This window comes from Prionailurus bengalensis, chromosome B3, assembly GCF_016509475.1.
Source record: "Prionailurus bengalensis isolate Pbe53 chromosome B3, Fcat_Pben_1.1_paternal_pri, whole genome shotgun sequence".
Classification (NCBI taxonomy): domain Eukaryota; kingdom Metazoa; phylum Chordata; class Mammalia; order Carnivora; family Felidae; genus Prionailurus; species Prionailurus bengalensis.
Genome location: NC_057355.1, coordinates 98786559 through 98807894, shown reverse-complemented (window position 1 = coordinate 98807894; position 21336 = coordinate 98786559). Strand labels below are relative to the sequence as shown.

Here is a 21336-nt window from a genome sequence, read left to right as displayed (position 1 = left end):
TTCAGTCCTGCCAACTGAAAGCACTGCCTGTGATTTGACAGTAGAGAGGCCACAGTATCCTCTCTGTTTGGTGCTAAATGGTGACATCAACTGTCTGTCTCCTTTTCAAAGCTGTCCTCTACTATTTTGCTCCAACTTCCTCCAAACAAAACAACTGGTCCAGCTGCCAGTCACGCTGACTTTCTGGTCCACTGCCTACTTAGGCATAAATAAATAGTGCACTTGCTCCCTACGTTAACTACCACCGGGCTTGGTACAATTCCAGGCCCCTTGGGTACTGAACCTTGTAGAGTCCATAAAGTTAATTTTCCAGACTAACTGTAGCCTGGTATGAACTTCAGACAAGGCAGCTCTGGAGCAACTCACACTGACTTTCTCATATCACTTAAAAATAATTTTTTTTAACTGTCAAAAAAGAAACATTCACCAACATAGACCATATGCTGGGCCATAAAACAAATCTTAACACATTTCGGAGAATTTAAATCATACAAAGAGAGTTCTCTGAAAATGGTGGAGTTGAGCTAGAAAACAGTAATAAAAAGATTATCTAGAAAATCCGCAACTAGTTTGAAATTAAACAACACACCTCAAATAACCCATGGATCAGATAGGAAATCACAAAAGAAACTGGAAAATACTTTGAGCGAAATGAAAATGAAAACACAACATATAAATATTTCTGGGGTGTATTTAAAGTAGTGCTTTGAGAAAAATGTATGGCAGCAAAGGCTTATATTATAAAGAAGAAATACATAATGATCTAGGGGCACCTGCATGGCTCAGTCAGTTAAGCGTCTGACTCTTGATTTTCAGCTCAGGTCATGATCTCATGGCTTATGACATAGAGCCCGTACTGGGCTCTGTGATGAGTGTGGAGGCTGCTTGGGATTTCTGTCTCCCTCTCTCTCTGCCTTTTCCCTGCTAGTGCATGATCTCTCTCTCTCTCTCAAAATAAATAAATAAACATAAAAAATAAAAACAAAATTAGTGACCTCTAGGTGTCCATCTTAAAAAACTAGAAAAGGCAGCTAAAAGCAAAGCAAGCAGAAAAAAGAGGTGAAATCATTGAAATGAAAAAGAGAAAAAAATAGAAAATAAATTAAATCAGGGGCGCCTGGGTGGCTCAGTCGGTTAAGCGGCCGACTTCGGCTAAGGTCATGATCTCACAGTCCATGAGTTCGAGCCCTGCGTCAGGCTCTGTGCTGACAGCTCAGAGCCTGGAGCCTGTTTCAGATTCTGTGCCTCCTTCTCTCTCTGACCGTCCCCTGTTCATGCTCTGTCTGTCTCTGTCTCAAAAATAAATAAACATTAAAAAAAAATTTAAGAAAATAAATTAAATCAAAAGCTGTTTATTTTAAAAGATGAATAAAATCAATAAGACTTAGTCACACTGATCAAGAAAAAGGAGAAAAAAAACAATTACTAATATCAAGAATGACATAGGGAACACCACTATGTGTACTATAGATATTAAAAGGGTAATAATGTAATAGTATTATGTATGAACAACACTAAAAAGATAATAGTGTAATATTAGTATATATGAACAACCTTATGCCCATAAATTCAAATATCTAGACAAAATAGACAAATTCCTTGAAGACACAAACTACCAAAATTCACTCAAGAAGAAACAGATATACTGAATAGCCCTATACCTTATTGAAGAAATAGAATTTATGATTTGAAACATTGCAACAAGGAAAACTCCATACTCAGGTGGCTCTACTGAAAAATCACAACAAACATTTAAGAAGTAAGTAATACAATTTAATGTAAGCTTCTCCAGAAAACAGAGGAGAAGGAAACACTTCCCACTCAGTTTATGAGATTAGTATTACGCTGGCTCCAAAGCTAGACAAAGACATTATAGGAAAACTACAATCAATATCTCTCAGATATATTAATGCAAAACCCTCAATAAAATATGACTAATTCACTCCAGCATGTATCAAAATGATGGAACATCATGCAAGTTGGGTTTATTCCAGGAATGGAAGGTTGGTTTAACATTTTTAAATCTATGAATGTAATTCATTATATCGACAAACTAAATAAGAAAAATCATGTGCTCATCTCAATAGATGTAGAAAAATATTTGGCAAATTCAACATCCATTCAATATATTTTTAAAAATTCTCAGTAAAAGGAGATTACAGAAAACATTCTCGATCTAATAAAGGGCTTCTGTGTTAAATTTATATTGCAGCATAACAACCCCAAAACATAAATATTAAACCTTTGTTATCTCATGGTTCCTGGAGATTAGGAATCCAGATATGACTAGCTAAATGCCTCTGATTCAAGGTCGCTCATAAGATTGAAATTTCGTTGTCACTTGGAGCTACAGTCTCATATGAGGGCTCCCTGGAGCGGGAGCTCACTCACATGGTTGTTGGCAAGATACAGTGCCTCACAGAATATGAAACTGAGTGCCTAATTTCTTGGCTGTTTGCCTCTTCAGAACCTTGCTATAGGGCATCTCACAACACGGCATCTTGATTCCATCAGGGAAAGTGAGCAAGAGAGTTCCCAAGGCGGAAATCTGTCTCTTTGTAAACTAATCTTGGAAGTGATATTCCATTACTTATGCCATATTTTATTCCTTAGAAGAAGGTTATTAGGTCAGGCCTACACTGAAGGGAAGGGGAACACATAAGGGCATGAATACCAGGAGGCAGGGCTCATTAAGGGCCATCTTGGAGGCTGCCTGCCACAGCATCTACAAAGTGATCTAACTAACATCCTACCTAATGGTACAAGACTGAACGCTTTCCTCCTAAGATCAGTAATAAAAATGGCTGCTCTCATTGTTCCTATTTAATGCACCTACCAAGTGCAATAAGTCAAGAAAAAGAAATAAAATGTATACCAGTTAGGAAGCACTAAACCTGTCCCTATTTGCAGATGACAGGACTGTCTACTTAGAAAACCCCGAGGAATTTACAAAAAGCTAGAACTTATAAGTGAGAAAACATCCAGAGAGTAAAAAGTGCATGGAAAAACCATTCAACATTAGTCATTAGGGAAAAGCAAATTAAAACCACAAGAGACAATTACCTACCTATTAGAATGGATAAAAATCAAAAGAACTGACTACCAAGTGCTGGCAAAGATGCAGAGTAATTGAACATTGTTGGCAGGAATGTGAAATGGAATGGTCACTTTGGAAAACATTTTGGCAATTACTTACAATAACATATACTTACCCGATGACCTAACAGTAGTCCTAGTATTTTCCCAAGAGAAATAAAAACGTATGTTCACACAAAAGACCATGCATGAATGTTTACAGTGGCCTAAAAACTAGAAACAACTAAAATGTTCTTCAACTGGGATAAAGTGTGGTTTATCTATACAATGGAATACTACTCAATAATGAAAATAAAAATGAACTAGTGATAAATGCAACAACATAGATCAATCTCAAATGCATTATGTTAAATAAAGGAAGCTTAGTTAGCCTCAAAAGCTTACATAATGTAAAAATCCATTTATATGACAATCTGGAAAACACAAAACTATAGAGACAGGAAATGCATCAGTGGTTGCCATCTGCAAACAGTTTCTAGGAGGTTCACAGACCACCTCTAGCTCATCCCTGGACCCTATCTATATGTGACTTCAGCCAAGGCAGCCCTAATTCCTCTCCTCCCAGCTTCAGCTCCTTCCTGAACCATATCCAGATTTACTTTTAATGGTATGCTGCTTGGTGTGGAATTGGTCCCTGTTTCATAGACAGTATGGCACTTTCCTCTCCTCAGATATCACTTCCCCAGCAAACAGCCATCTCAGTGCTGGGCATATGGAATGGGATAGATGATAAAGTACTGGGGCAGTCTGCCTAGTAGCAAATTATTTCATGAATTCCCCAGGTCCATTAACTTCCCACTATTGTGCTTAGACCTGGGTGAGTAGGACCCAGTTGGGACAAGGATGGGAATAAGTAACCTAAGACAGGGGCATCTGGCTGGCTCAGTCGGTACAGCATAAGACTCCTCATTTCAGGGTCCTGAGTTTGAGCCCCACACTGGGTGTAGAGATCACTTAAGAAAAGTCAGAAAGGGAGGGGAGGAAAGAAAAAAGAAAGAGAAAGAAAGAAAGAAAGAAAGAAAGAAAGAAAGAAAGAAAGAAAGAAAGAAAGAAAGAAAGAAGAAAGAAAGAAAGAAAGAAAGAAAGAAAGAAAGAAAGAAAGAAAGAAAGAAAAGAAAAGAAAGAAAAAGAGAGAAAGAAAAAGAAAGAAAGAAAGAAAAAACCCTCCTAAACCAAGGCGGGCTCTGTAAGTCTCCCATGTCAGAAAGCCCAGCTATAGAGGAAGTTAATGGTGATGGATCCCAAACTAGTGGAAGGAAGTGCTGACTGCAACCAGTTTCAGTCATCATACCTTCCTCTCCCTCTTTTCCTCACTCTGCTTTCGTTCATTCATCATTCGCTGGACTGGATGCTACAGCACTGATGAGCACAGACACAGAAGCTGCCCTCAAGCCGTTTACATCCTAGCGGAGGGCACGGGGGAGTAATCCCGCGTAGTACCGGTAGGATCTGCCCTGCCGGTGAAGTACAGATTGCACGAGGGTTGGGGAGGGGTGCTCCCGGCGCAGGCGTCTTCCCAGCCAACTCTGCTATAGCTGCGTTCTACACGACCTGCTGGAGTTTGCAGTCCCGCAGGCCTCCTCTCCCGGCAGAGGGTCGCGCGGGCAAGCGGGCCCTAGGGCCCCCCCACCCCCCAGGGCCCTTCCCCGCAGCCTGGCTGGCGGCCCGCTCCAGACGGGCAGCCGGGGCGCGGCGGCCCCGCCCAGGCCAGTCCCGGGCGGGGGCCGGTTCCCATAGGGATTGCGGCCGGGGCGGCGGCGAGCGGAGCCGGCAGAGAGGCGGCGAGGCGGGAGCAGGGCCAGGCCGGGCCGCGCGGCGCCGTGAGTCCCGGGCGGGGAAGGCGCGCGGGCCCGGACGGCGGGCCTGGCCGCCACGTGGTGCCGCTCGAGGCTGCGCTGCGCGGACCGGGCGCGGGTGGGCAACCGGGTGGCGCTGGCGGCCGGGCCCCGCGGGGGCGGCGGGAAGGCGCGGCTCCGCTCCCCGCCGAGGCCTGCCCGCGCCTGGGGTCGCCGGGCTCCCCCTTCCGGCCCCTGCCTCGCCCCCGCGGGGACCCGGGCGGTGTCTCCTTGCCCAAAGGAAATGAGACCCGAAATTAGAACCGGGGAATCCCTGAGTCTTCCTTCTCCGTCCTCTAGCAGGCTCATGTGTCTTAGATCGGATGAACTATAACATTAAACAAGATAGATTATCTTACAACTCCGTCCGATTTAGGATAACGGGTTGCATTTTAACTTGCAGGGTGTGTACCAGACGATTAGAATTGGATTACCGGAGACGAGCTCTAGGCTGTCATCCCGGATCTCGTTGCGGTTGCTGAGGAGCGAGGCTTTAAGGACAGGGGTCGATTCCTAATTCTTTAACAAGTGCCCTTCTGTTCTAGGTGCTTGACAAAGACCCATCGTTGAGTGGGGCTCTAGTACAGTCAGTCTGTTCGTGCCAGTATTTCATAAGCGACATTTTCAAACTATGTGAAGATCCATTTTAAGATTTATTCCTCCTCTATGATGGAGAAGTATGAAAAAATTGGGAAAATTGGCGAAGGATCCTATGGAGTTGTTTTCAAATGCAGAAACAGGGACACGGGCCAGATTGTAGCCATCAAGAGATTTCTGGAATCAGAAGATGACCCTGTCATAAAGAAAATCGCCCTTCGAGAAATCCGCATGCTCAAGGTAATGGATTATTTAAAGTGAATTATCAGGGACTAAAAAACTTAAGTGAGTCGTGTTATGTTTAGTAAATGTGTTAAGATGTACAGGTCACCAAATGCATAATGAACCAGAAAGCAGAGACATCAGTGCAGAGAAAGATGCTATTCCTTTTCAGAGATGCTGTGGGGTATTTTATTTTTCTTCCCCATCGCTTCTTGATGTCAGCTCTAGATCTGAGTCTTCAAGAGCCCTCAACTTTGATAGTACAGGAACAACTCCAATTTTCTGGCATTCATGAGCTTTAAACTTTCAGGCCATCTTCTGTTGATATTCTCAGTCCATTAAGATAATTAATCATTCACCTGTTTTCTAACTGTTGGAAGCTGACAGGTTTTCTTTGCACCTCACCTTTTATCTGCTGCTGAACACCCTAATGTCCTTTCTCTAGAAAAAGGGTTCTTCTTAAAAAAGTGAAATGATCACTTTAAAAATGTTTATTAGTTAACTATAGGAGACCATAAAATCAGAGCAGTGGAAACAGTTGTTACTTACAAGCTGAAAGTATTTTTTTTTTTCCGTAATAGAAAGAGGCCACTTTTCTGAATTTCTGTGAAGATGAAACCCAAATCCCAACACAGGACGTGCCATGTAATGAACACAGTGGGGTTAACTTGGTTTCAAACAGGGCCTCTGTGTTCGAGCATGTATAACCAAATAAACGATCAGGAAAGAGCAACCTAGTGGGAGATGAGTGGAACATTCAGGGGATTTTCTCTTATCGCTGCCTCTCTGTTTTCTCCAGGCCTCTCTAATAGTCTTCTCTTCCCCATGGCTGGAGTGTATGGGGTTATCTGAATGTGAAGTAGGAGGCTTTGGGTAAATTTAAATGGGTGGAAAATAGGAAAACTCTCTCTTTAGGTTTAGGATGGTCTTTACCAGCAGGATGCTATCTATTGTGAGAGGACACTTCCAGGGTTTCCCCACCCCCACCCTGTTAGGCCCTCCCCTAGGAAGGGGTGAGACCAGCAGGGCCCATCTCAGGGCCTGGACTACTCTGCCCTTCCCCACTGTCTACACACAGGGACAGGTTCTCACCCTTTCTTTTGGGCTGATGGGGGTTTTTCACTTTCTCAGGTTTCCCCTAGGGCAGAAGGCGATAATCGTATTTAAAGGATTCATTTACTCTAAAGAAAAGACAATCTGGTTCTAGTGGAGAGGTACTCTTTTTCTGATGCTGAAGGTCACCTGTGAATGCCTCGGAACCCTCTCAGCACCCTTTAGCAATACTGGGTTTGTAGCTCCCTGAGTTAATTGAGTTCCTCCAGGATGGAAACCTCTGTTTTTCTGTGTGGACTTCTAAGCAAGTGTGCAGCGGGCTGGGCCCCCAATAAATAAATGTTACTGTTGGACTGAAAAATAATGTTAACAAAATAAGCTCTTAGGTAGGGTGGTTGTTCACAATATATTAGGAAGTCAGAATGCATTCTCCTGAATAACTGAGTATTGATACGCCTTAAAGGAAAGAGTTGTGGGCACAGGAGCCCGTTTTCAAAGCACAGAGCTCCCCATTCTTCAAAATCAAGTGCACAAATGTAGACTCCCCTAATCTATATGAGACAAGACTAGATTATTGATAGAGTCTGCTTTCTAACGCCCTAACTTTTTAGCTTTCTGTGATATTCCTAACACATAATAGGTCCTTAAATATTTGCTGAAAAAGTGAATTGAGAGTTTAAATGAAGTCACATTTTCTCCATATATTTATTCAGTAAGTATGTATAGAGCCTCATTGTGCCTAAAACAATGTTTATAAGAAGTTGTACATCCTGTGTTTCAGATGCTTAATTCACAGAAGGGGAGGAAGATAAATTTCCCCTTGGCTCTCACTCCTGATAAACTGGGTTCCTATTGGGGCAGGGTTTGCGTCATTTACCTTGCATCCCCATGTTTGCCTGACAAGAACCCTCTAAATAAAGTGATTAGAGGTATATTTAAGCTACATTTTGAGGTATTTAAGGATGCATGGAATGAGAAATAAGGCATTAGGGCAGACAGTCTGTCCCAGGAAAAGGTGTTTGTGTGGAAAGCAGTATATTGAGGGAACACAGGTTATAACCCTAAAGTCTTAGCCAGGATTGCCGGCTGGATGACAACAGGCCAGGGAGAGAAGGAAAGCAAAAGAAGCCAGGGTTCAGTAGAAGGGGGTGTGAGGAATTTCCTGGAAGATAGGTCTGGCCTGGGTTAAGTGATGCTTAGCCCAAAGCGGCACCTTGGTCCCAGGTGGCCTTTGGGGTTTGGCGCCTGACTCCAGAGGACATGTTGTAGTCCCAGAGAACAGGAAACTGGTGACATGTAGGCAAACAGTTTAGGGCCCCCATCTGAGCTGGAATTCAAGGGAGAGCTCCAGTGGGCCGTGGGAAGAAGAATACTAAACTGTGAGCAAAGCACAGCTCTGTGGGCCCAGGGGAAAGTTGCAGCTCAGTGAGTTTGAGTTCCTGGTGTTTTCCTTGCACACCTCTTGCAGAGCTGGGGCTTTTAATGACCCTTACTAAGGTCAGGAACTAGGAACCAGGGAGGTTGAGGCTGACGGTTACCTCAGAAGCCTTAGCCAGAGTAGGTGAGGACTGGCAGGGGCTGACCCCCTGACTGCTCCTATTATAAGGAAATCAAGACAAATAGATTAAGACCACGTGTAGAAGACTTTGAATGCCTGGCTAAGGAGTTTGGCTTTCTTCTGAAAAGAAAGAAGCTAACCAAGATGCCTTTAATTAGAAGGTTGTCATTTGTAGACTTTTGGATTTTTTTCTCTCCTCCCCATTTATTAAGATATAATTGACATGTAACGTTGTGTAAATTTAAGGCATACAATGTGATATTTGTTACACATATGTATTATGAAATGATTGCCCACAATAAGGTAGTTAACTCCTCCATCACCTTGCATAATTACCATTGTTTTGGTAGTTAGAACATTTAAGATTTACTCTCTTAGCAGCTTTCATTTATATAATGTGTATTGTTAACTGTAGTTACCACATGTATATTTAATCACTTGGAACTTACTCATCTTATAACTGGAAGTTTGTACCCATCTCCCCACCCTCCAGCTCCTGCCAACCACCATTCTACCTTCTATTTTTATGAATTCAGCTTTTTTAGATTCCATGCATAAATGAAAACATTCAGTATTTGTCTTTCTCTGTCTGACTTATTTCACTTAGCATAATTGCCTCAAAGTCTATCCATGTTGTTGTAAGTGGCAGGATTTTCTTCTTTTTATGGCTGAACTATATTCCATCACACACACAGACACACACACACACACACACACACACACACGCACACATGCACACATTTCATGTGTGGATTTTTGGATTTCATGTACCTGTAAAATTAAAAAAAATTTTTTTTTTTTTACAGATTGGGATAGTGTTGTCCGCATTTTAAAAAACCAACTACCAACTACTTTCACCATCATTTCATAAAAGACAGGACATTTTAGTATTTAAAAAAAAAACATAGGGGCCCTTGGGTGGCTCAGTCAGTTAAGTGTCCAACTCCTGATTTCAGCTCAGGTCACGATCTCACAGTTGTGAGATTGAGCCCCACAATGGGCTCTGTGCTGAGTGTGGAGCCTGCTTGGGATTCTTTCTCTCCTCCCTCTGCCCCTCTCCCCTGCTCACTCACTCTCTCTAAAATAAAAATTAAAAACAAAAAAAACCTAGGAAAAACACAATTTTCGAAAAAAGCACAGTCTTCCTGAGAGAGTAGTTGGCAACTACAAATAACATCTATACAGATACCTTCCTGCCGTATGTGAATAATGGATTGTGTAATTATGTGTGTGTGTGTGTGTGTGTGTGTGTGTGTGTGTGTACCATTGCCCTTATTTTCTCACTTCACTATCCACTGATGAAAATGGTGACGTCATTTGTTTTGTGCGGCTCAATGTCAGGAAAGTTAGCGCTATGTCTGAGAAGGAGAAGCTTCCCCAGATCAGGTGATGCCCTGCTTAGAGGATCCATAGCTGATACAATGAAATACTAGCACACGACAGAAGAGCTGCATGGTCCTTGGATTTTGTAATAAAATTTGGCCTCCCTCCATCCTCAGAGAATTCCTTGTGTGTGTGTTTTTAAAACTTTACAGTTTAGAGTAACTCCCGATAGTTGCTGTTGGACTGTTCTGAAAATTATGGTTGTTTTCTTGGAAGCAGATGAGATCATGGGAGTGTGTTGTCCAGCGTTAAGCTGCATAATTTCAAGGCAGCACACCTGCAATGCTTTCCGTTCTTGGTGTGGAAGCTTATATAAGGACGTAACCATCCATTGGTAAATGCTCTTGAGGATAATAATTATCAAAAAACTGGTTTGCTAGTATTTTTAGAAAACATTTTTTCCTGAAAACTTGAAACACTTTTTAAATAACATTCTTTTGCGCCATTTGAAAAAAAAAGTGACACATTTTTATGAGATAAATGTAGTGTTTGTACTAGCAAACTGCTTTCAAAATTTTTTTAAGTGTTTATTTTTTTATTTTTTATTTTTTAACATTTATTTATTTTTGAGACAGAGAGAGACAGAGCATGAACGGGGGAGGGTCAGAGAGAGAGGGAGACACAGAATCCAAAAAAGGCTCCAGGCTCTGAGTGGTCAGCACAGAGCCCGATGCGGGGCTCGAACTCACAGACTGCGAGATCATGACCTCAGCTGAAGTCGGACGCTTAACCGACTGAGCCACCCAGGCACCCCTGTTTATTTTTGAGAGGAAGAGACAGAGTACAAGCAGAGGAGGGGCAGAGAGAGAGAGACACACACACGCAGAGACACAGATTCCAAAGCAGGCTCTAGGCTCTGAGCTATCAGCACAGAGCCTGCCTGACATAGGGCCCAAACTCATGAACCATGAGATCATGACCTGAGCCAACGTTGGATGCTTAACCAACTGAGCCACCCAGGCGCCCCTAACAAACTGCTTTTTAAACTAAATATAATTCACTGTTCACCAAGAGGTCCTATTGCAGTCAATCCTTTAATGTTTAATTCTGAATCTTACTTTTTCCCAGTTACATAGTTAGGCTTTTAAAAATATAAACACTTGGAACAGTTATAATCAGCCCGCTCATACTCTAAAGACATACTCTAAATTAAGTACTATTTAGTGACAGTAATAAAATTATACTGCAGTACCTGAGCTCAAAGCAGCTCTCCTACCCTTTCTTAAACTGACTTTCCAATGTGGAAAAAAAAAAAAAAAAGGAATTCAACATTTTCATTGTTTTTGATGAGACACTTGTGCATAAGAGAGTTGCCACATGTTAATCTGGGAGCTTTTTACAGAACTTCTGTATGTAGCAGGCATTGTTCTTAGCCCTTGCCCTCCAAGTAAGGAGAGACTGACAGTAAAGAAATAATTATATGTCAAGTGGTAAAATACAAAGCGTGGTAAAGGGGTAAAAGGTGATGAAGGGGCTGGCTTGCTTTTTTTATAGAGAGGGGTTAGGAAGAGCCTTTCTGACGAATGACATTTGAAGAGATAACAGAAGGAAATGGGAAGGAGTGAATGATGCAGGCTTTCCAGGCAGAGGGAATAGTAAGTACAAAGGCCACAGGCAGGATCAAGTGATGTGTATTAGGTGTGGTGTGTTCTGGTGTGTTCTAGGAGGAGTAAAGAGATCAGTAGGTCTGAGGCACAGTAAACAAAGGGCAAAGGTCATAGAAGATGAAGTTAGAGTGGTAAGGGGTCAGAAGTTAGAGGGTTAAGGGCTTGTGGGTCTTGGTAGGAACTGTGGATTTTACTTTGAATGAGATGGGAGCCATGAAAGGATTTTGAGCAGAGAGGTGCCTTGGCATGACATACATTCCAGAAGAATTCCTCCAGCTACTGATTGCTCCAGCTCTTTAAGCAAGACAATCTGAAGACTGTTAGAGCAATCCAGGTGTGAGGTGATGGGGTTTGGGTCACAGTGGTAGTGGTGGAGGTGGTTAGATTCAAGATTAATTCTGAGAGAAGGGTACATAGGAATCTGGTTGTTGGATGAGGAATCAAGAACGGATCCAATGGGGCACCTGGGTGGTTCAGCCGGTTAGGCGTCCAACTTTGGCTCAGGTCATGATCTCGAGGTTCCTGGGTTCAAATCCCGCCTCAGGCTCTGTACTGACAGCTCAGAGACTGGAGCCTGCATCAGATTCTGTGTCTCCTTCCCTCTCTCTGCCCCTCCCCACTCAAGCTCTTTCTCTCAAAAACAAATAAACATTAAAAATTTTTTAAAAGAACGAATCCAAAGTTCCTGACTTGAGTAACTACAAGAATGAAAAGATCGGGTCATTCATTGTGATAGGGAGACCCAGGTGCAAATCTAGGGGAAAGGAAATCAAGAATTCTATTTTGGATATGGTAAATTTGAGATGCAAATCTAAGGAGACTATTAGGTAGGCATTTAAATATACAAGTCCGGCATTTGGGGGAAATCCAGGTTGGAGATATAAAATTGGGAGACATCAGCATAACAAAAGCATTTAAGGGCCTGAGCCTGGGTTGCCATGGGGAATGGAGAGACAAACACCAAAGACTGAACCCTGGAGTTCCAGCATTTGGAGGTCAGGAAGATGAGGAGGAACCAGCAAAGGAGGAATAAAAGGGGGTGATCATTAACGTAGGAAAATCTCAAGAGCAATGTTCTTAAATGTCACAGACTATGAGTCTGGAGTTCTCTCTTGTCCAGTAAGAGAGCAGGCACAGAATTGAGGCTAATGTCTGGGACAGATAAGAGCCCCAAACAAGGGGTTTGTTTCCATATTTATTGAGCTCTCAAGATCTTACATACGTGGTGAATGTGAAGAAAACGATCAGACAGTTGTGTGTGTAAGAAGCAAAGGGTCTGGAGAGCAAGTGCAGTGTGTGATCAAAATATATTGGTGCCAGATGGAAAGTAGTTTCCTGCAGGTGATATAACTTGTGTAACTTGTGTTACTCTTGATCCTATTATAATATCTCACTAACTAACCTTGGGCACTTCCACCCTGTGGTGGCAGCTTTCCGCCCTAAGCTTGTTTAACCCATTTATGTAAATATAAGGAATTCTTGCACCTATTTCCCCACACTTAAATGCTTAGTGAAGAAAAGTTTCAAGAATGAGGGGATGGTCAGAATGAAATCTTGCCCTTTGCAGTGACGTGGATGGAGCTAGAGGAGATCATGCTAAGTGAAATAAGTCAGAGAAAGACAAATACCATAAATACCATATGATATCACTCAGACATGGAATTTAAGAAACAAACAAACGAAAATGATCATGGGGGAAAAAAGAAAGAGGCAAGCCAAGAAACAGAGTCTTAACTATAGAGAACAAATTGATGGTTACCAAAGGGGAGGTAGGTGGGGGGGAATGAGTGAAATAGGTGATGGGGATTAAGGAGTGCACTTGTGATGAGCACCAGGTGTTATATGGAAGTGTTAAATCACTATGTTGTACACCTGAAACTAATATTATACTGTGTTAACTAACTGGAATTCAAATAAAAGCTCTTATAAAGAAGAACAAGGGGGGGTGTCTGGGTGGCGCTGTCGGTTAAGCGTCCGACTTCAGCCAGGTCACGATCTCACGGTCCATGAGTTCAAGCCCCGAGTCAGGCTCTGGGCTGATGGCTCGGAGCCTGGAGCCTGTTTCCGATTCTGTGTCTCCCTCTCTCTCTGCCCCTCCCCCGTTCATGCTCTGTCTCTCTCTGTCCCAAAAATAAATAAAAACGTTGAAAAAAAAATTAAAAAAAAAAAAAAAAGAAGAACAAGGGAATGGTCCAAAGTGTCAAAGGTCATGATTGGTATAGACTTAGAATTAGTCAGTGGCTTTGAAGATATGAGGGTCATTTGAGATCTTGACAGGAGCTGTTAGGTGGAGTGGCAGGAATGAAGGCTTCATCAGAGAGGATACGACTGAGGATGGGGAGGGCAAAGTGGAGACGGTGATATAGGCAACTCTTGGCGAGTTTGATTATTTAAAAAAACTGAGAAATAAGATCAAGAGAGTTTTAGTAGTTGTTTTTAATATGGGAGAATAAGTATATTTGTATGCTAATGGTATCAGTCCAGCGGACAAAGAAACTTGATGTTTTTTTGGAGGGAGAGAATTCCTGGAGCCATGACCTTGAGTTACTAACCTGCACTAAGGCCAAAAATAGCTGTAATAGTGTAATAAAAGACCGATTCATGGACCAGCTAGATTAGGCTACTTGGAATGTTGCTAGGTTCTTAACATATCCTTAATCTTTACAGGACCTACAGTTATCTCCAAGCTATGTGTGTAGAACTTCTTCCACCTAGGTATGTGACATGTCCTGATTTGCATGTGACCCATGAACCCTATAGGAAAAATTCAACCCCCTTCTGTGACTAGGGTTTCAAGCATGTAAAGATATTTTAGATGGGAAGTGGAGCAGTCATGACAGAAGCTAGATTACGCAGAGACACAAGGATCCTGCAAGAAAATCACCTTACATCAAGAAGTCTGGCACGATTGGGGTGCCTGGGTGGCGCAGTCGGTTAAGCGTCCGACTTCAGCCAGGTCACGATCTCGCGGTCTGTGAGTTCGAGCCCCGCGTCAGGCTCTGGGCTGATGGCTCAGAGCTTGGAGCCTGTTTCCGATTCTGTGTCTCCCTCTCTCTCTGCCCCTCCCCCATTCATGCTCTGTCTCTCTCTGTCCCAAAAATAAATAAACGTTGAAAAAAAAAAAAAAAAAGAAGTCTGGCACGATAGGCTAGAGTCATCACAGGCCTTGTGTTGGGAAGTAAGTACTGGCTCTGCATAAAACAGGTGGCTTAACTGAACCCAACCCAACTCCTGGGGACTATCTATGTGTCCAGGAAGGAAAGGGCCTTGTGGTTCAAAACAATGTGAGCCAGCGAACCCAGAAGAATTGTATTACTGAAGCCCCCCAGCCTTTATGATGTTAAACCTTCTTTCTGTGGCATGAAAATGGTAGAACAATTGGAAGAGGAAGCAGAGATTTCCAACAGGAGTGGTAGGAAGAGTAGATGCTCCCAGAGGAGTTGAGGTAAAGGACAGGACAGAACCGCTATGCGGTGCCTGGGCAGACCTTTAGCAGTGTGGAACATGGTATGGGGGCCTGAGAGTAGATCAGACCGACATCAGTCAAGGGCTGAAAGCAGCAGCTAGGACATTGTCTGTGGTAACCTGCCTCCAGAAGACAAAACAAGATAGAAGCAAGCAGAAGGAATGACGTATTGCCATTTGGTGACCCAGTAGACTTAGGCAAAGTGCCAAGTATCATTACCTAGGAGGCACAAATCATATTTATAATGACCTTAGGAGGTGGGTATTGTTATCTCATTTTACATATGGATTCAGGCTGGTTAATGATATGCCATGGCCTCCTGGTTAGTAAGCTGGAATGCAGACACAGTTCTGTCTGTCCCCAAGTCCATGCCTTGCTGCTCCCACACATCAGAACCATCACGTTGCACCAAACACCACACTCTGAAGTCTCTCAGTGACCGTCCTCAGGATTTGTCCTATCTGGCAGGGCATTAGCTGTGGGACTTATGGCTTCCATGGAGCCTGGGTGCAGATTCTTGCTGGAATGGCAGTTCTTTCCAACTCTCATTCCATGACCCTGTAGATTATTTTAAAGGGCAAAATTTATGGTTTGTGACCAATAAAGACAAGAATAAGCACGGGGGGAAATGTCCATTTACAGCTTTACTATAAACATTACAGTACCTGCTTTCTTAATGAGAACAACATCACCCCCAAGAGGATGAAAATTGGTCTCAGGGAATGGGTAGGGGTAGTGTAACTTTTACTGTATAAAGCACAGATTCCATACAGCACATATACAGTAGATGTGTGGGGTTAAAATTTCATTGGGAAATGATAAGGGGAAAAAAGACTCATTTGGGGATAAATATGGGGGAAAAGCTCCTTTGGGGTTGGTGAGAATATTGAGTGTGTTCTATGTGCCAGAAACATGCTCTCATTTGATTTTAATTAAACATGAATAGTAAGAACCTCCAGAATGTTCAGAACATTCCCTTTTTTTTTTTTCCTGTTGTGTCCTCGCTTTCAGTAACCTTCCAATGAGGCTGTCAGGCTGTGTGACTGCATGGGGACAGGAGCCACAGTTGAGACTTGCAGTTTCTGAAATAGCTCAGAGCTGTGGGGTGACCTTGGGCAAACTCTGGTGCAGCTTGGAACCTGGCCCACCAATTCACCTTGATTTATGTCTGTATTTGGCACTGTTATGCTGACTTTTTGCTGAGGGGAGCAAGAGTGCTCTTGGGCCAAACATTGAACAGTGGTCAAACAGCCTTAAGGATGCAAGGGCAGAAAAATAGAGGGTCAAACAAACAAAACAGTTGCATAGGGAAAGACGCATACGTGGAAAGGCAGAGAGGTGGGACTTAATACCAAAGATAGGCACTGTAGGTGAAGGACTTCACACGGTCTATCCTGAGAGGTTCACTGCAGTAAACTGGGCAAATTACCATCCCAGGGATGAGAAGGCACTGTGGCAAATACATCTGACATGGTTCCCTGTTATGCAAAGAACTTATGAAGTGCTTAATTCCATGTGCTCTTGTGCCAGGGCCCCCGTTCCACCGAATGCTAACGGAGTACCGTGTAAATGCTCCCTAGTGTTAGGATCTAATTAGAGACTTCATAATTTTAAATTTTCTTTATGTTTATTTATTTTTGAGAGAGAGAGAGAGAGAGAGCACATGCATGAGCCAGGGGGGACAAAGAGATGGGGAGACAGAGGGTCTGAGGCAGGCTCTATGCTGGCAGTACAGAGCCCAACATGGGGCTCAAACCCAGGAACTGTGAGCTCATGACCTGAGCCAAAGTCGGACACTCAGCCGACTGAGCCACCCAGATGCCCTAGATATTTCATAATTTTTAAAGGCTTCTGTTCCCCTAGTATTAGTTGAAGGAATATTTTCCCAGTATTAGTTGAATAATATTCCACAACTCAATAGAAGTCTCAATGGGAAGTTCTGTGACATTTAGTGCTGCCGTTGCTAGTGTAGATGCCATTTCTAGGTTCCTTCTCTTCAGATTGTTTAATTGGCTTGTTGAAATGGATTTGTAACACATTTCTAGAAATTGCTTTAGCCATGTTCAAAATTCTCCGTTATGGTTTATGTGAGATTGCAAACTCAAATGTTTGTGGGGATCACACTGGAGACAAAGGATTGAAGCAGGCTGAATGTACGACAAGATAGAAAGTGGACTTGGGCAGACCAGAGACTTCATGGCTTGTAGGGTGTGTGGGTGGGTGGCTACCCCTCCACCCACAGAATGCAAGCCCAGGATGCTAGATTTTCAGAGTCTTTTTCTAAAAACCCCCAAATAATTTTATGTAAAATCTCTGGGGTTTTTCCCCCCCACAATTCTTTGTTTTGAAAAAAAATTACAAAATACATATATATAAGTAGAAAGAATAGTATAATGAATTCCTGCATTCCCTTAACTGGATTCATTAATCAGTTGTGAAAATTCTGCTTCATTTCCTTTCTGTCTCTGTCACACACACACACACACACACACACACACACACATACACCCCACACTTTTTTGGCTGAATCATTTCCTTAAGTATGCAGCATGAATCTGCTAGAATTCTTCTGTGTAACCACAATATGATTTCCACAATATGATTTATCATTGACTCAATACCATTATCTGACATACAGGCTGTGCTCAAATTTCTCATATTGTTCCAATAATAGTTATGTAGCTATAACTATATAACTGTAACTATAACTATACCTATATATTTAAATCCAGGATCTAATCAATGACCACACATTGCATTTAGTTATCATGTCTCTTTAGTCTCTCTTAATATTGGCATTTTTGAAGAGTGCAGACCAGTTTGAATGTGCTTCAACATAGATTGCCTGGCTATTTCCACTATAGGAGTGAGGATGGGTCTGTCACACCAGTTCTCAGCAGGAGAACACTAGTTCTCTACAGAGTATCAGTGTGTCCCATAACTGGTGCTCTCAGCTTTGCTCTCTTGGTCCTGATGGGTCTTCCATATTTCCTAACTGTAAAGAAACATCTTCTCCTTTACAGTTAATGTGTAATCTGTGGGGAGATACGCTGAGACTCTTTGACCACCTTGTGCACCAACAACTTTCACCCAGTAATCTTTGCTTGAATAGATTATAATAAGAGTTATTGTAACAGGTGATTTTCTCTTTTTTAATATTTCTTTATTTTGAGAGAGAGAGAGAGAGAGAGAGAGAGAGAGAGAGAGAGAATGAATGAGAATGAGCAGGGCACAGGCAGAGAGAGAGCAAGAGAGAGAATCCCAAGCAAGCTCTGTGCTGACAGAGCAGAGCCTGATGTGGGGCTCAATTTCATGAACTGTGAGATTATGACCTGAGCCTAAATCAAGAGTTGGACGCTTAACAAACCGAGCCATCCAGGTGCCCCATAAAATGATGATTTTTAACAGTTCTTTCTACATTCATTATTTAACAGTTTTTCTGTTCAACAACAACAACAACAACAACAACAAAACAACCTTTCCTTCACATGCTACCCCTCCCACCACCTCATACACTCTTCAGTATCACTGTGAATTTGTGGATTTTTTTTTTCTTCAGTTTGTTCCAAACCATCACTGTCATTCTTCTTTTTGATTCTCAAATTGTCACACGTTTGGCCCTGTGGGACTCTTTAGATCCCACTCCTCTGTCCTGAGAGATGCTACCATTCCTTGAATACTTTTTTAAAGTTTATTTATTTATTTTTTGAGAGAGGTGCCAGCACAAGTAGGGGGAGGGGCAGAGAGAGAAGAACCCCAAGAAGGCCCCATGCTGTCAGCGCAGAGCCCGACGTGGGGCTCGAACTCACAATACCATGAGATCATGACCTGAGCCAAAACCAAGAATCGGACGCTTAACCGACTGAGCCTCCCAGCCTCCCCTCCTTGAATATTTTTTTATTGTGTGTCATAACAAAATGTACCAGGCTCATCCTGCCCCAGGTGTGGAACCAGCCATTTTTCCAAGGAGCCGTGGTTCATTTCAGTATGAAATCTGACTTTAAAAATGTTGACAAGCAATTTTTTAAAATGTCGAACACCGTTCAGGCCAAACAGAACACATCTGCAGGTAACGTTTGACCCACAGATTCAGTTTTGGGCCTTTGGAATGTACAGCTTTCATTATATGCAGATGTTCTCAGTAGAGACTGGCAGATCTGGCCCTTCGATGTTCATTGCTAATACATAGATAGGTATTGGGAGTTCATGGAAACTGGTTGTCAATAGTGCGGAGGACAAAGCAGGGCATTCCCTTGCCCACAGTGATAGAAACCAAACAAATTCCCCTTATCATCATCTTTCCCTATTTGTTCAACAAGTGGAGACCTGTTTAATTTGAGTTTTACAAGATAACATACTACCTGCAAATAGTAACAGGCTGTTTTGTTTGTTTATTATAAGATGTTTTGGCTTAGCTCACAATTTGTTTATACAGAAAGATTGTATTTCTGCTGTGTAGTGAACTCCTAAGTAATAAAGCTGCTGTACAAATACTTCAAGAACAAAAGTAGCAGAAATCAACAGGCTGGCTCATTACCGTCATAGAGACACTTAGTTTATATGGAGATTAAGCACATGCCACTGTGTATCAGTCCCCTAAACGCTCCTACACACATCCTGCCTACACCTTACACTGTAGAAAATTAAAAAATATCACAGAGCAATAGGAGAAAATAAGCGATTTTAGAGTGCACATTGCTAAAAAAAATGTAATTAAGCTATTACTTTCTTAGCTACTCAAATTGCTTTTATTTTCAGCAAATAAAAAATTTATAAGTAGACAGTCTGTGTTACATACAGTCATTATAGAACAGTGAAACCATACTAGGAGGTAGTACTTTTTATACAGAATGGAAAATTTTTTTAATGGGCTAGGCTTGTCTTTCATTTCCGTTTAAATTTTTTTACTGTTTTACTTCACCTTTTTATTTGGCAGGATTGATGTCTTAGCCACAAATTTGCTTTCACAGGCATATGTTCTTGCTAATTATTAGCCTTCTTGATTACTTAGTAACTTTAAAAGCACTGTAGTAAAAACGCTATTGGATAGAATTGCCTGGTTGAAAACTTTGAACTCGATTCCTCTTTTTGTTTAGAAAGGTGACTTTCTAAACTGGTGGAAGCTATCAACCTGTGTATAAACCAAACAAATAATTTGTTTTTAACTATCAGTACATTGCTGCTTTAATTTTTGGCTATGCCATTGTTAACTTTCATTTTGACCCCATTTGTACTATTGCTTCTTTTCTGGAACTTTTCATATACTTTATTAGTCAACAAACCAAATCGAACATCCACTGTGCACATACTTAGACTGTGCTGGGAAGAATCCAGAAGAGATTTCATGACCAGCCTGGCATACACTGTTCTGTCCACGGTGTCTACAGGAAACTTAAAATAAATACACATCAAGCCCCTCCCCACCTCTCCACTTGTGATTCCAGCTTTTTCAATACTTTCCTGCTTCATATGTCACACCCTTTCCTTCTCTACTCGTCCCCAAAACAAAACATTAGCTAGGGTATCTACCGTGGCATTTGGAAGAAATACGAGATGAAGACAACTTTCCTTTAGCAAAAGCGTTAAAGAATGATTCCCCAGCCACACCGTGAGGGGTAAAGAATATTTTCCTCTTGGCTGGAGATGGTGGTAGTAATTAAATAGCCTTTTATTTTATTTTATTTTATTTTATTTTATTTTATTTTATTTAAAAACATTTTTTTAAATTTATTTTTGAGACAGAGAGAGACAGAGCATGAATGGGGGAGGGCAGAGAGAGAGGGAGACACAGAATCGGAAGCAGGCTCCAGGCTCTGAGCCATCAGCCCAGAGCCCGACACGGGGCTCGAACTCATGGACTGTGAGATCGTGACCTGAGCTGAAGTCGGCCGCTTAACCGACTGAGCCACCCAGGCGCCCCTAAATAGCCTTTTAAAGAATGAAAATAGCTTTTTCCCCCCCAAAGGTGATGTATTGACTCTCTGAAACTAACTTCAAATTATTTATTTTGGTTTTATAATACAGTGAAGACACATAAATCTTTTTATTTTTTAAAATTTAATTTAATTTTACTTTTTAAAGTTTATTTTACTTATTTTGAGAGAAAGAGAAAGAGAGGGAACATGGGTAGCACAGAGAGAGGGAGAGAGACAATCCTAGGCAGGCTGTGCACAGTCAGCGCAGAGCTTGATGTGGGGCTCGAACTCACAAACCATGAGATCATGACCTGAACCAAAATCAAGAGCCAGATGCTTAACCAACTGAGACACCCAGGCACCCCTAAATCTTTTTAAAACCATTTGTATGATGAAGTAATATATGCTCATGTAAGAAAAAACTGAAGGTATAGAAGAATGTAAAGTGAAAAGGAAATTGACTTTACCCTCTCTCTCTGGCATTACCCCAGATGATTTCTGTGCTTGCACAAAGACATATATTTCTTTTTAAAAAATACATACAAATACTATCATATAGTATATACATTATGTAATTTCTGTTTTACACTTAACACTGTATCTT

At 42.0% G+C, this 21336-nt stretch overlaps 1 protein-coding gene across 2 annotated transcripts in view; it reads left to right on the top strand.

Annotated features, from left to right (window-relative positions):
- Positions 1-4610: 4610 nt before the first annotated feature.
- CDKL1 (cyclin dependent kinase like 1) overlaps positions 4611-21336 on the top strand; it is a 60586-nt gene continuing 43860 nt past the window's right edge. Inside the window, exons 1-2 of one of the 2 annotated variants that reach the window (XM_043556103.1) lie at positions 4611-4916; positions 5477-5768. In XM_043556103.1, coding sequence (XP_043412038.1) covers positions 5598-5768 — 171 coding nt within the window. In that variant the 5' untranslated portion in view covers positions 4611-4916; positions 5477-5597. Of the gene's footprint in view, positions 4917-5007; positions 5336-5476; positions 5769-21336 lie in introns of those variants that run through there. The other variant, XM_043556104.1, reaches the window with a different exon arrangement.